At 35.5% G+C, this 14,376-nt stretch overlaps 1 protein-coding gene across 1 annotated transcript in view; it reads left to right on the forward strand.

Annotated features, from left to right (window-relative positions):
• TMPRSS15 (transmembrane serine protease 15) overlaps nt 1–14,376 on the forward strand; it is a 142,236-nt gene that overhangs the window by 61,666 nt on the left and 66,194 nt on the right. The window contains exons 12-15 of the mRNA XM_061426189.1: nt 3,274–3,379; nt 3,688–3,838; nt 6,195–6,330; nt 13,484–13,573. Coding sequence (XP_061282173.1) covers nt 3,274–3,379; nt 3,688–3,838; nt 6,195–6,330; nt 13,484–13,573 — 483 coding nt within the window. The remainder of the gene's footprint in view (nt 1–3,273; nt 3,380–3,687; nt 3,839–6,194; nt 6,331–13,483; nt 13,574–14,376) is intronic.

Below are 14,376 nucleotides of genomic sequence, written 5' to 3' on the forward strand. Positions count from 1 at the left end.
AAGATTCACTTTGATTGGTAGAATAGTTTATGGAAGGGCAAGAGAGTTGTCAAGGAGACCAATGAAAAGTTGTCACTTAATCCAGAAAAGAGGCCATGGGACTCACATGTGGTCATATGAGGTCAGATTCTGGATATAATCTAAAAATAATGTTAACAGGATCCTGCTAAATTAGTTAACCAGTGTGACCCTATGGATAAAAAAATATATATATGCTCTGCGTAGATGGCCAATCTCATTAGACTTACATGCTTAAAACTAAATATTATGACATGCATCGTCTTATGCATAATTATTCTCCTTTGAATCAGTGATTTCCCACAGCCTGGTCCCCTAGGGATAATTAGTAATCTGCACAGTTGAAGACTAACCCCCAAGTGATAATAACCCCAACTCTCTAGAGAATCCTGACCTAAAACAGTCAAATAATTTGACCATTTTTTTTTCCTTAACTATAATAAAAAAAAAAAATTCTCTCTCACACTTGGAAAGTAGTTAGAGGAAAGTACAGAAAGCACCTATATCCATTGACTCTGACAGATGGCTTTTATGTAGTCGAAATCTTTGATGTTCAAATTATCATTTTCTCCTTTTATGTCATTATAATAAGAGAGAAAAATCATTCTACTGATATTTGAAGACTATAAGTACATTAGGGGAGAAAAATGATTTAGGCTTGCCAACAGATTAAATCACAAAAGAAATAAGATGAAACTGACCAAAGTGAGACAGGTTGAATGTCAGGTGGAGGTTTTAAATAGTCGGGTTGGAAATGCAGTCTCAGGAGAAGGTTGTGAAGCAGGAGTTATTTAAAGTGAGATGAGTCAGAGCAGTTGAGAGCCCACCAGAGGCAGCAGTGTAATAAGAACGGATGAGAGGCCTTAATAGGTCCTTCCCAAGTCTCATACCGGTGATTTCATAATCTAGCAGTCATTCCCCTCCAAGGGGTATTTTTCTTCCAGCTTGCTTTTTATGTGTCAGACATCCTGCCTCTGAGACGGAAGGGAATTAAATCTTTCCTGCTGTTCCTCTTATCCATGCAGGATGTTTTTTGTTCTTTACTTTCACTTTAAATGACAGGTAGGCCTAAATGAAACAGATAAACTTTGAATTAACATTGCTTTAGGGAAGAATAGCTAAGCCCCTTAACTCTCCGAGTCTTTCTGAAGAAGTTTCTCCTAGTGGAGCACCTGCTTTGAAATCTCTGTATTGTCAATGCTCCGTTTCTCTGTTCTTCTTAGAAACAAAAGCAACTGGTGGAGACATTGGTGCTGATTCAGGGCAGCAGCTTGGGGTGCTCAGCAGAGACCCATTTTTCCAGAACATTCAGGGATATGAGATGAGTAACATAAAATTTTCAGAAATGGAGGAGTCACAAAAGAGCTAGAAGAGATGAAGAAAGTATTTTTTGTTGGCTTTTCTCAATGAAATCATAATCATTCCAACACTTGGGGGTTAGCTAGCACTGTATAGTAGTAAGAATCATTCAAATAGAGACCCTAAAGTCATAGCTAGGTTTACATTTGAGCTCTGCCATTTAAATCTACTCTGTTAGATGACTCGTCATCATCAATCATTTCATCATCTATCTCAGTTTCCTCATCTGGAAAGTGGGTTGATGATAATAGAACCTGACTTTGGAGGAATATTATGAACATTAAATTAACATGTTTTTTAAAATCTTAGGAAAATGCCTGGCATATGAAAAATGCTTTATACATATTAGGTATCATAACTATTTTCTTTGCATACCACAGAAACTTTCAACAGAAACAAATTGGCTGTGATACTGTTCTAAATATTATGCCAGAGAGGAAAATAGTTATAGATTCAATTTTCAAAAGTATGTTAAGTCTTGGGGATATCTGCATTTTATTTAGCCTATAAACCTATTCTAAAATAAGAGTAATTTCAATGTTTCAAAGTAAAATTGTCCTTATTTCCTTATTTTTTCCTGTGATGTTGAATTTCAGAAAATAATGTTGCTCTTTAATATTGAGAGAACCTGGCTGAATTTGCACCATTCTCAATCTAAAACTTTTGATATTTATCTACCAGATTCAGTTAATTTTATATGCACCCACAAACTCACAAAGTGATTCTTAGAATAGTATTTTCTTTTTGAGAGGGCCCTCTAGTTTTCCAGAAAGTTCTACTCTCTCTGCAATCTCTGCTGCCTCTACATCAACATCCAGCACTACTTCTCTTCCAAAGAGAAGAAGTGAAGTAGTGTTACGACTTCTTTGGAGGTTGGAGTGTTGGAGGGGCAGAGGTTAGGTTCAGTTCATGAAGAAATAAGCAGAATAAAAGGCTAGATGGACGTTGTAGGAGAAACCAAATGGCTCACAAAAACTCACTGAATGCTTAACTTACAAATTTTGAAGCTGACTCTTGAGGTTAATTCCAAGAACTCTCAAAGATATTTTAAAAGAATTATCATTTAACCTATAATTCCCCGTAGGGTTGTGGAAGATACCTATTTAATCATTTCAATTGTGTAGTACTTTAATAAATTTTAAAATAAAAAGCCAATTTAATGTAGCATGAATATATTAAATAATATTTAGCTAATCCACACAGAGAATTAAGAAAATGTACCAAATGTCTTTCTTTTATCCAAATTTCTAACAAGTTTTTAACAGCACATATGACTATAAATATAATACACGATGGAATACTCTAAGTGACATCAGAGAAGTACAAGTGTAACTAAGAATTCAAGAGTCACATCTAGTTCGAAAGACCAAAAAGGATTTTCTGAAGATGTTAATTAGACTTAAATGACCTCAAAAATTAGTGACAGTTACAATTGTAAGGGAAACTCCAGTAGAAGGAATTGAACTTTCCCTTGGAATTTGCATTTAAGTACTTACCTTAAGTGAGTTAGTCCATCAGCATATCTAAATATCTTCATGGTCCTATTGTCTCTACAGGAGTGAATACTCAAAACATCTAATAAATTGGAGCTAAAGTGGTATTTTCTCAAAGTAATAAGATGAAACAGTCATGTGAACTCTTAGTAACTTAGATTTTGTCCTGTTCAAGGCTATTGGGAAGTCCTAAATTGAGAAGTGACTTTCTTAAATAACAATTGATTATGGAAGTTGCCTTCTGGCTTCTAATATAGCTCCTTTCCATTCTACCTAAACATGTTTCTTTATATTTTCATGTTAAAGTTGTGCTTTCCTGCTTATAAATTATATAGAAGGAAAGCACAACCAAAAAAGTTGCTAATATTTAAGTGAAGCAAAATATTTTTGTTGTTTTTTACAGGATTTTACATTTCCACCCCAACTGGACCAGGAGGAAGACGAGAAAGAGTAGGGCTTTTAACTCTCCCTTTAGATCCCACTCCTGAACAAGCCTGCCTTAGTTTCTGGTATGTTATAGACACATGTTAAGTAACACCGTATTTAATAAGTGATGTTGCTTTTCTTACATTGCCAAGCTCAAATTTTACTAAGATGTTGCCCCAAGTTTTAATGCATTAGTCATTACTTTTCCCATTAATAAAGTAGCAAATACTAAAAACTTTCTTTTCTCTAGCAGCTCCTTTACCCAAAAGAAAAGAGGTAATTGAGTGAAAGATTTAGAATAATCCAAATATATCTACATATATGTGAATATATGTATATTTTTTTTCTAGTGTTCTAGGAATTGATTAATTTTTGCTTGTTTCCAAATTAGGTATTATATGTATGGTGAAAATGTTTACAAACTAAGCATTAATATCAGCAGTGACCAAAACATGGAGAAGACAATTTTCCAAAAAGAAGGAAATTATGGACAAAATTGGAACTATGGACAAGTAACATTAAATGAAACAGTGGAATTTAAGGTGGGCAAAACACTTATAACCATGTATTTGTATTACAAAATGGTGATACAATTATAGTTTATGGTGATATGTGAAAAACAATTTACTTTCTGGGTATAGCTAAGTCGTTTTCTCTTCTTTCCTGATCTTTCTCTCTTTTTTTTTTTATATTTGAGTTCCCCTATTTTCAATTATTCACTGACATTAAAAACCACTTACTGAGGAACAATTTACTACATGGAAGTACTACTTATAATGAGCCATAAAATTCACAGAAAACTTGAAGGATATTTCAGCTTTCTTCAGCAACTTTCTAGTACAAGTCAACCATGTCTTCCTATTCCACTGCCTAACTAGGTTTTCCAACTTTTCAAGACCACCACCTAAATGACCCCTACACTTTTCTAGGGAATCATCTTTTGCTGTTAGAACATCCACACCCACCAGTATCCCCACACGCTGCCACATTCTAACTTAATCGCCATATATTTCCTCTAGAGACAAGTTCTATGAGCTGTATCATTGGGAAGTCTCTGATCATTTATTTCACTTTAGGGTGAATTAATTTTTCACGTAACAGCTTAATGTATTCTCTTCCCAAGGGTGTTTGCAATTAAAATATAGGATCATATAAGCTAATAGCTTGACCAAATTAAGAATGTTTTAACTGGGCAATTTCAGATACAAGAGTATAACTTTCAGAAGATGTTTGGACAGACATTGTCATTAGTGAAGATTCCGTGCTTTTCTGTGACTTGATAAAAAACAGGCAATAATCAATGACTCTCATTTGTATTCCTCCCAGCTTTCTTAGCTTTCTTTTTTTTTTTTTTCCCTATCCTTTTTCCTTATCCTCTTTCTTCTGATTCTATAATTCTGTAAAGTTTTCTTTTCCACCTTAATTTTCTGACAATTCAAGGAAGGGTAAAGGAAAATGGAACATGAAGGAACGAAAAGATGGCAGAAACAGGAAGATAGGTATGGAAGTAACTAAATCTTGGCCAACACATGGAGAGTCTTAAAAGTCACAAAACTGCATCCACTTTTTCATCAGGCAGAGTGAGAGGACTGAGTTCTAGAAATATTTACACCTTGGCTTTGCCACTTCAGTTACAAAATCTTGAAAAAGTTACTGTATTCTCTTTGACATTCAGCTTATGTGTATCTGAAAGGAAAAGATAATTCTTACATGGAGTAGTGTCTACCATGAAGTAGGTAGAATGAATGAACTAACAAGTGAATAGATGATTGTATATTGAAGTAGGTATAATGAGTGAACAAATGAGTGAATAGATGACTGTAAATTCAATTTAGTGTCAGAAAAATTAAATAATATAATGCATACAATGCACCTTGCATAGCAAATAGCACATCAGGTGTTCAGTTTATGTCTTTCCTTTCCCAGACAGGAGAGGATCCAACAAAGTCCATCAAAAATAGCCACTGTTCTTAAGAACCTAATATGTTTCATCTGAACACTGGGCCTTTCTCCCAGGTCTGGGTCTGTGTCCTCTGGTTATCACCTTTGTAATATATCTCACACAAACTTCCCAGGTCAATTACGACCAGTACCAGCAGGCATTCCCCACTCCAGGGGATCTTCTCAGCCCAGGAATCTAACTCTCTTGTGTCTCCTGCGTTGGCAGATTCTTTACCACTAGAGCCACTATCTGGCTCTGAATAACTATATCATATTTATATTTTCTCTTGTTTTCTTCTTCTCTCTTTTAAATTACCTAATCAATGTGTCTTCCCTTCAGGGTGCTATGCTCCAGGTATTTCTCTGATAGCTCAGTTGGTAAAGAAGCCACCTGCAATGCAGGAGACCCTGGTTCAATACTGGGTTGGAAATATCCCCTGAAGAAGAGAAAGGCTACCCACTCCAGTATTCTAGCCTGGAAAATTCCATGGACTGTATAGTCCAAGAGATTGCAAAGAGTTGGACATGACAGCGTGACTTCTAATCTCTTCAGGGTTGTATGCTCTAGGAAGGCAGACAGCTACCTGGATTTTTAATAATGTTGTGGAAAGAACCTAGAATAAGGTTGCTGTCCATGCAAGATGATGTGTATATGTGACAGAGTACAATGGAGCATGACAATATCATGAAAGAAAGAGCTAGAGACATAGAGAAATTGTGACGATATTGCCTAACACAGAAAGAAGACACTAGCAAAAATTTAGACCACCGTAAACACATAGTTAGGGAGCTGGGCTCAGCCGAAGGATCTTGAAAAACAGTATTTCACTGTGTGATAACTCGTCCACATTTACTTGGACATGACCATATTGATTCTCCAGAGAATACTGGGCTACAAGAAGAATCAATCAGAAAAGATTAAAGTGGAATCATTTTATGTACCTCTCTGAATTACAGGTTTCTTTCTATGGGTTTAAAAACCAGATCCTGAGTGATATAGCATTGGATGACATTAGCCTAACATATGGGATTTGTAATGTGAGTGTCTATCCAGAACCAACTTTAGTCCCAACTCCTCCACCAGAACTTCCCAGTAAGTAACCTTAACATGTGTTTTCCCTAATTAGGTTATTAGTATTTCCAGGTAGATCTCTCTCTGATTTATTTTTTTATTATCTTGCCATAGTGCTGTCTTTTCACTGAAAATCAGAAACTTTAAAATATAAGTAAAACAGAAACTAGTAAAATATTACACATTAAATATAGATCACCAATGAAATAATGCTGTGCATCCTGTTATGCTTCATGTTTATGATAATTTTAGTACATTTTCATTTTTGAAAATAATTTAGGTGCTGATTGCCATTTTGTTTTCAATTTAATACAACCTAATGCTAGGTGTGGGGCTTCCCAAGTGGCCTTAGTGGTAAAAAAAAAAAAAAAAATCTGCCAATGCAGGAAAAGTAAGAGACGCAAATTCGATCCCTAGTCAGAAAGATCCCCTGAAGGAGGGCATGGCAACTCACTCCAGTATTCTTGCCTGGAGAATCCCATAGACAGAGGAGCCTGGTGGGCTACAGTCCATAGGATCACACAGAGTCAGACATGACTGAAGCGACTTAGCATGCACACAGTGCTTGGTGCATGTATGGATTACATAAATTCTTCAATATTTGAAATAGTCATTCAAATTTTATAAATATTGCATACAAAGCACTTCATAAGAAAATGTAAGATATATCAATAACCACTATTACATGAAAGAAAAATCCATATAATATTAATTTATAAATTAATAAATACAAAAATCAACATCTAACTATGTGCCCCTAAAATTAGTACATGAGAGACTTAAGTGGTAGAGTACTTTGGAGAAGAGAGTGTGAGCTGGAAAAAGCTTCATGGAAGCACTAAGATCAAGCAACAGAATGACACAAAAAAGTTGAAACAAAAGAAGGAAAATACCAAGTGTGTCTGTATGTATGCATGCTCAGTCATTTCCATATAATAATATTGCCTCCAAAATTGTGTTCTTGACGCCAAACTCTGGATCTTAATCACCTTTGCTTCACTGTTGTCTGGTTCTTAATATTGCATATATAGATCATCAATAAATACTGTTAGGTATAAACTAAAGCCTCTCTCTCTGTATCTCTCTCTTTCTCAGCTGTTTGTTACTTTGGTAACAAAAACATTTCTGCTAAACAAAATTTTAATACCAGAAATAAAGCTTGCAAATCATTGTGGGGCTAGCCATAGAGAAAATATCAATCTGAAACCAATAATTTGGGTTCCACAACATTGTTCAAAAATAATTGTCTCACTTGATTTTGTAAAGGTGTCTCACACTCTTCTGGTCTATTATATAAAACTTTTTTTCTGCAAAAAGTATTACAATCATTAAAATCATTGCTGATTTGATACATAATTGCTATGGATACCAAGCATTACCAACATCTTGCTATTTTGATAGTGCAATCATTTAAAAAACAGACCGTCTTCACAATCTTTTCTGTTAGCTTGTTTCTCTATTCCTCAATAAGTTGTCAAGAAGAAAACTTTTCTAGGTGAAAGTAACATAGTTTCATAGAATTGATATTTTAAAAGTAGCCAAATTTCATCACTATACAAAATAAAAAATTTGAGAAAACTTTGAGATAACTTTTATCTATAAAATCATACATATATAACTAAAACTTTAATTTTTTTGTATTAAAACTTTATCTGTGTAATGCACAGTCCACTTAATCTATTCCAACATGAAAGAGAAAAATATAATGCCTCAATGTCAAGGAAGCATGATATACCTGCATATTTTCACCATACTGAAATTATAACGGTAGAATAATTCATCTGATTTTAAAATATAAACTTTAGAATTTGCCCAGAGTGTATCTGTTCCAGTTTCCAAATGGTTCACTTCAGGGCAATATTTAGCACAGCAAAAAATGTTAATTACCATCAAATGCATTCTGAACAATTTCATTCAAATGCCATTTGCAATTGGTTCAGTGAAATTCTTATTTGAGCAGAGCTTTTCTGGTTCCAGATCAGTGATTTGTTTAAGCAGAAACAAAAGAAACCATGGCTGACTGCCTAATAGTCTTTTCTTTGGCTCTTAGAGAGCATTTAAATAAGAAAATATTGCCAGTCGAGTAACTGACTAGCTAAAGCCATTTTTCTCTGTTGTTTCTAGGGATTCAGGTTGTGCCCTGTTTCGGGAAATACAAGTTCAGTTTTCCAAACTGCAGGGATTTTTCTTCTTTTTTTTTTTTCCTTCTATTTTTATCACTTGCTGCTACATCAGCTCTATCATTTTTGCCCTGTGACATTAGCACAAGTAATTTAAATATGGGGACTATATTGAGAACATTTTAAAAAGTAAACATTCCATTACACAAATATAATGCCAACTTGCAACACAATCAGAATGATTCATCACAAGTCCTTACTAAATAGTATGCATGCGTGCGTGCTAAGTCACTTCAGCCCTGTCCCACTCTTTGTGCCCCTCTGACTGTAGCCTGCCAGGCTCCTCTGTCTGTAGGAAGCTCCTCTGTCTACGGGATTCTCCAGGCAAGAATACTAGAGTGGATTGCCATTTCCTTCTCCAGGGTATTTTCCCTGACCCAGGGATTGAACCCGCATCTCTTGCAAACCCTGCCTTGGCAGGCGGGTTCTTTACCATCAGCGCCACCTGGGAAACCCACTAAATAGTATGCTGCTGCTGCTGCTGCTGCTGCTGCTGCTGCTAAGTCGCTTCAGTCGTGTCCAACTCTTTGCAACCCCATGAATGGCAGCGTGCCAGGCCTCCCTGTCCATCACCAACTCCCGGAGTTCACTCAGACTCATGTCCATCGAGTCAGTGATGCCATCCAGCCATCTCATCCTCTGTCATCCCCTTCTCCTCCTGCCCCCAATCCCTCCCAGCATCAGAGTCTTTTCCAATGAGTCAACTCTTCCCATGAGGTGGCCAAAGTACTGGAATTTCAGCTTCAGCATCATTCCTTCCAAAGAAATCCCAGGGCTGATCTCCTTCAGAATGGATATTATACTTAGAGCTAAATAATCTTTGACTCTTGTTATTCATGTGAAATGAATTAGTACCTATTCAATTATTTTATAATTGATGGTCATGTAGATCTGCTTAGCTTTTATATCATTAGTATGATTCAATATTCAAACTCTTAGCAAATTCCAAATTTGCTAAGCTCCTATCAGTGTTTTTGACTATTCTATTGTTTTATTCTTTTACCTTCAAAACAGCCTACTTACTAGATCTATTATTGGCTAGATTGCTATTAATTATAAATAAAATGAAAATCACTGGGAATAAAAATTGACCTTTATTGCCACAAATATAATAAAAATATTTATATCATGACTGATCACTATAACCTGTGAATGGAAATAAAAATTTTGACTGAACTCCAAATTTTCTTTTTATGTAGCAACCTAATCTTTTAAAATGTTGTCTGTAATATTGTAGGACTTATGTATTACTATGATTACAAGAAAATTCCTAATTTTAAAAATTAGCCCCTTCGAACATATTCAAATATCAATGTGAGTAGTATTTCTTAAACTGCACCTATTATTTCCCTCACATAAAAGTAGCCATCAGAAACCTATTTTTATCACCCTTATTTCTTGCTTGAAATATCTTGTCAGAAATAACTTTAATTTGAACCCTTTTATTGTAAGTGAAGGCCTGACTCTCCTGTTTTCCACCATACAGTAAATGCCTCCACATTGACACATATCTCATTTATGTTAGAGGTTTAAGCATGGATTAAAAATGACGTGCCTCAAGGAAAATATCTATCCCTGACAACCACTTTGCAAAATACTGCATATTATTTACATATTGCATGCAGTGAAGATCCCTACTGGCATAGGAAGAACTTAATCAGAAAACAAGTCTTTGAGAGAACAGCTCCAAAAAAAAGAAAAATGGGAAAGTTTAACAACTGTAACTGAATAGGGTTCCCCATATCAAGAGGCTATTTGACTCTCATTCTCTGTGTGGAGATGGCTTATTAAATGACACAGCAGGACCTTGATCTCCAGAATTACATTTCATGAGTCTTTGGCTCCTCTATTAAGAAGCACATGCTACATCTCTACTACAGCAACACTACCATTAAAATCAACTGTGTCATCATGTTTAGATTGGCTGAAAGTGCCTTTGCCAATTTCTTACAGTCATTTATATACCAGAAGTAACTGATACACATCTTATAAGGCCAATGAACAGAGATACTTATTGATCAGTTATATGATATAAAATTACATTTGAAATGTATTTCAAAAAGTACTTCTTAAGGATTTTATTATTTTAAAAGTACTTCAAATTGTTGAATTTTCCAAGATTACTATTCAGAAGAGAAATGCTAAGTCAACTGCCTGCCCTGACAGACTTAACAATACACTTAACAGCATTTTAGTTCTGATCGTGTATTTAAGTCCTATGTACTCATCTACATATAATATAACGTACTGTCAAATGTTCAGAGAGGTGAACAAGCAATGCATTCTCCAAAATTTTGACTATTTACTATATGAGGAGTATACAATTTGGAAATTTTCCTGTTCCTTGAAGAGAAAATGACAATGATGTTTAAACAGCAGCATCCCTAGCCGCCACACTGGGTATGGCTAAACTTACAAAGTAGGAAGAGCTGGCTTCCTCCCCGCCACCATCCTTCTTCAATCTGCAGTGTTACTTTTGTCCTGTAGTTACATTCTCCCTTTCCATCCATTTCCTAGATGATTGAAGGAAGAATTTCAAGGCACTTAGAATTACAGAAGATTACACGCATTGTATGTGGGGAAGAGTTGAGGGGTTGTAGTGGATCCCTTTTCAGGAAATTTTGCAAGACAAAGAATCACACAATCAAGATGATTTGCTTCCAAGGGACAGCTGCCTGGGAGCTCGAAGTTTCTTCAGTCTTTCTCAGTGGAGAAACTGCCCTAGTTCTGAATTACCACTTTCTTAAGAAATTGCCCTTGTTCTGAATTTCGGTTCCAATGTCTTCTTCAGCACCCTGTATACTCTGCTCTCTTCCTTCTAGATCTGTTCATCATTGACTTTACTTTTTAGAGATCTCATCCACCTTCCCCTCTGTCCTCCTTCTCCTTGTCACCTACCCATCAAGTATATATCACCTACCCACCAAGTGCCATTTACTGAGATGCAGTCTAAACCCTGCCTATGGCTTGGACCAGATGGTTAAAATGATTCCATTTAATCAACCCAATAGGAGACAGTAACATACTGTGAGATGAGTTTGAGGTTAACTGAGTTGAAGCCTTGACACTAACTGAATGTGCACAACATTAACAACTAATGGAATACCTCCAAAGTCTGGATTGCCCATTTAAAACTGAAAAAGTCATAGTAATTACCTATATCACAGAGGTGCATTGAAAATGAGTACTGAATGTGACAGGCATTTTTCACAGATTATTTCTGATTTTTACAACAACCTTGAAAATCTCTAATATATGTCTAGTTTATATATGAGAAGACCCAGTCTCAAAAAGATGAGAAACTCAGAGAAACCGTTTTACTCCACCAGCTACAACACATCTTCCTTTTGCACACCGTGTTCTCTCTCCAGATGAGACAATGTGCACGGACATTTTGCAAACAATGAGTTTTTAGAAAGATTTTATTATTCCGGCTGAACTCATTTGTTTGTGGATAAGCCAGTCCCAGGAGTTCATATAAGTTAGGCCAAGCCCTGTCACCTTACAGAACAGGATATATTGGTAATGATACTAGTTTGAGCCACAGTAACTGTCTCTGTCCCATTGTGCATATCACAAAACCCAAATCAAAGAACATTATTACCTACAAGCTTGAAAAATGCACATAAATTGGAAGGATCCACATAAATAAGGCAGATGACCTGTGAAAGAGGGATTAAACAAGAGTCTGATAAAAGACACTGCTGTAGATGTAGAGACATTTAATTTTCTCTTCTCTAATTTGACTTCTATGTTATTGGGAGTAAGTACACCATTATCAGGCTCCCCTGGTTGCTCAGCTGGTAAAGAATCTGCCTGCAGTGCAGGACACTCTAACTGGATTCCTGGGTCAGGAAGATCCACTGGAGTAGGGATAGGCTACCCACTCCAGTATTATTCCTCTTCACTGGTAGCTCAGGCAGTAAAGAATCTGCCTGTAGTGTGGGAGACCTGGGTTCAATCCCTGGGTTAGGAATATCCCCTGGAGGTGGTCACGGCAACCCACTCCAGTGTTCTTGCCTGAAGAATCACCATGAACAGAGGAGCCTGGCAGGCTATAGTTCATGGGGTTGCAAAGAGTCGGACATGACTGAGTGACTAAGCACACACAGCCATATCATTATCATCTGCTTTAATTGCAGGAAAATATATACTTATCCTGATCCTCTGTATTCTTCTATTTAGGTTACTTTTATTCTTTTCATCTTAAATATAATATGATATTAAAAAGTAAGAACTGGAATACTCAACGTAGCTGAGGAATTTTTACATTACTTTAGAATGGTCTTCTAATAAGCAAGATAAATAAATATGAAGTAGGTTACAAATTTCAAAAAGTTAGTTTACCTACTTGAAGCATCATACTCTTAACTGGAAGATCGGTGCTATGTTTTTTCTTATAAATTTGGATTTAGTTCAGTCCCAACTTCACTCCCAGACAATCTAGGGTAACTATTTAGAAAGTAGCAATTGTGTTTGTCTCCCTTTCTTGAACATCACATGCTTCAATACAGTATACAGAATGGTGAAGCTTCTCTACTAAAGAAAAGTAGGAAAAAAAGAAGAAAAAACAAGAAATGATAGGATTAGTTATTTACTAGTCCTTCTCATAAGAGAGAGGCATATACTGTATTTGTTCCATTACAAAGATTCATCTATTTTTTTCTAAAGCAAGGAGTTGATACTTTATTTCATGAAGACTACCTATAAAAGATGCTTGTCAAAATTGTTTCCTTGGCCAGATAGTTTTGGAAAATGCAGAACACTATTATGCCTTCTTGGGGAATCACAAAGATCATAAAAATATATAAGGGTTTGAGACATTCTTCAGTAAAGAAACCTGTTAGCCTATATTTTCCCCTACACAAGCTCTAACATGTATCTGACAAAACCAGTATTCCAAGAAATAAAATTGGAAATTTGCTGGCATATAGTATTACAGCTCTGAAATAAATATTATGTTACTCATGATTTTTCTTTGCTTTCCTTTTCAGCGGACTGTGGAGGGCCTCATGACCTGTGGGAGCCAAATACAACATTCACGTCTATAAACTTCCCAAACAGCTACCCTAATCAGGCTTTCTGTGAGTCATTTCTTTTCCAGATCATGGAAAACAAATGTATATATCAAAGTTAGATTCTCCCCTTGACACAGCAAACTAGATTATAATTTTGCTATATCTGGATACAACTACTACATCTATGGGCTCACGTAATGTAATGAGAAGAATAACAATGATTAATGACTAACTTTTTTAGCATTTATTTTATGCCAGTCACAGCACCAGTGCTTAATATAACTTATTTTAGTCAGTTCTTACAATAATTCTTTAAAACAGGTGATATTATGATAATTCTCCTATTTAAAAGTTTAAAAAAATAAGTAAAAGAGGTAGTAGCCTTATTCCAGATACCAGTCTCCTTGATTATGCATATATTGTTTATCTTGTGTATAACAAGTTTGAGTTCCATAGTATAAGATCAGTGGAAAGTACATAAAGCAAAGAGCCAATTGTGACACCCACATCTTTTTTTTTTCCCCAATGTTAAATACTATTTATTTATACATATTTTAACAAGTGTAAACTGTGAACAAAATTATTCTATTTACTCAGATATTACCATTTCTGTTATTTTTCCTTATTTCTTGGCATTACAGGGTGCCCTCTGCTATCATTTTTTTTTCCCCTGTGAACTTTCTTTAACATTTCTTTTAATTCAGGTCTACTGGCAATGAATTCTCTTAATTTTCTTTCTTCTGAAAATGGTTTTACTTTTCATTGTTGAAGGATACATTTGCTGATTAAACGATTCTGGGTTGATAGTTTTCTGTTTTGTTTTCAAAGCACTTTATAAATAGTGTTTCACTATTTCTGACCTCCACAAT

This window comes from Bos javanicus, chromosome 1, assembly GCF_032452875.1.
Source record: "Bos javanicus breed banteng chromosome 1, ARS-OSU_banteng_1.0, whole genome shotgun sequence".
NCBI classification, from domain to species: Eukaryota; Metazoa; Chordata; class Mammalia; order Artiodactyla; family Bovidae; genus Bos; species Bos javanicus.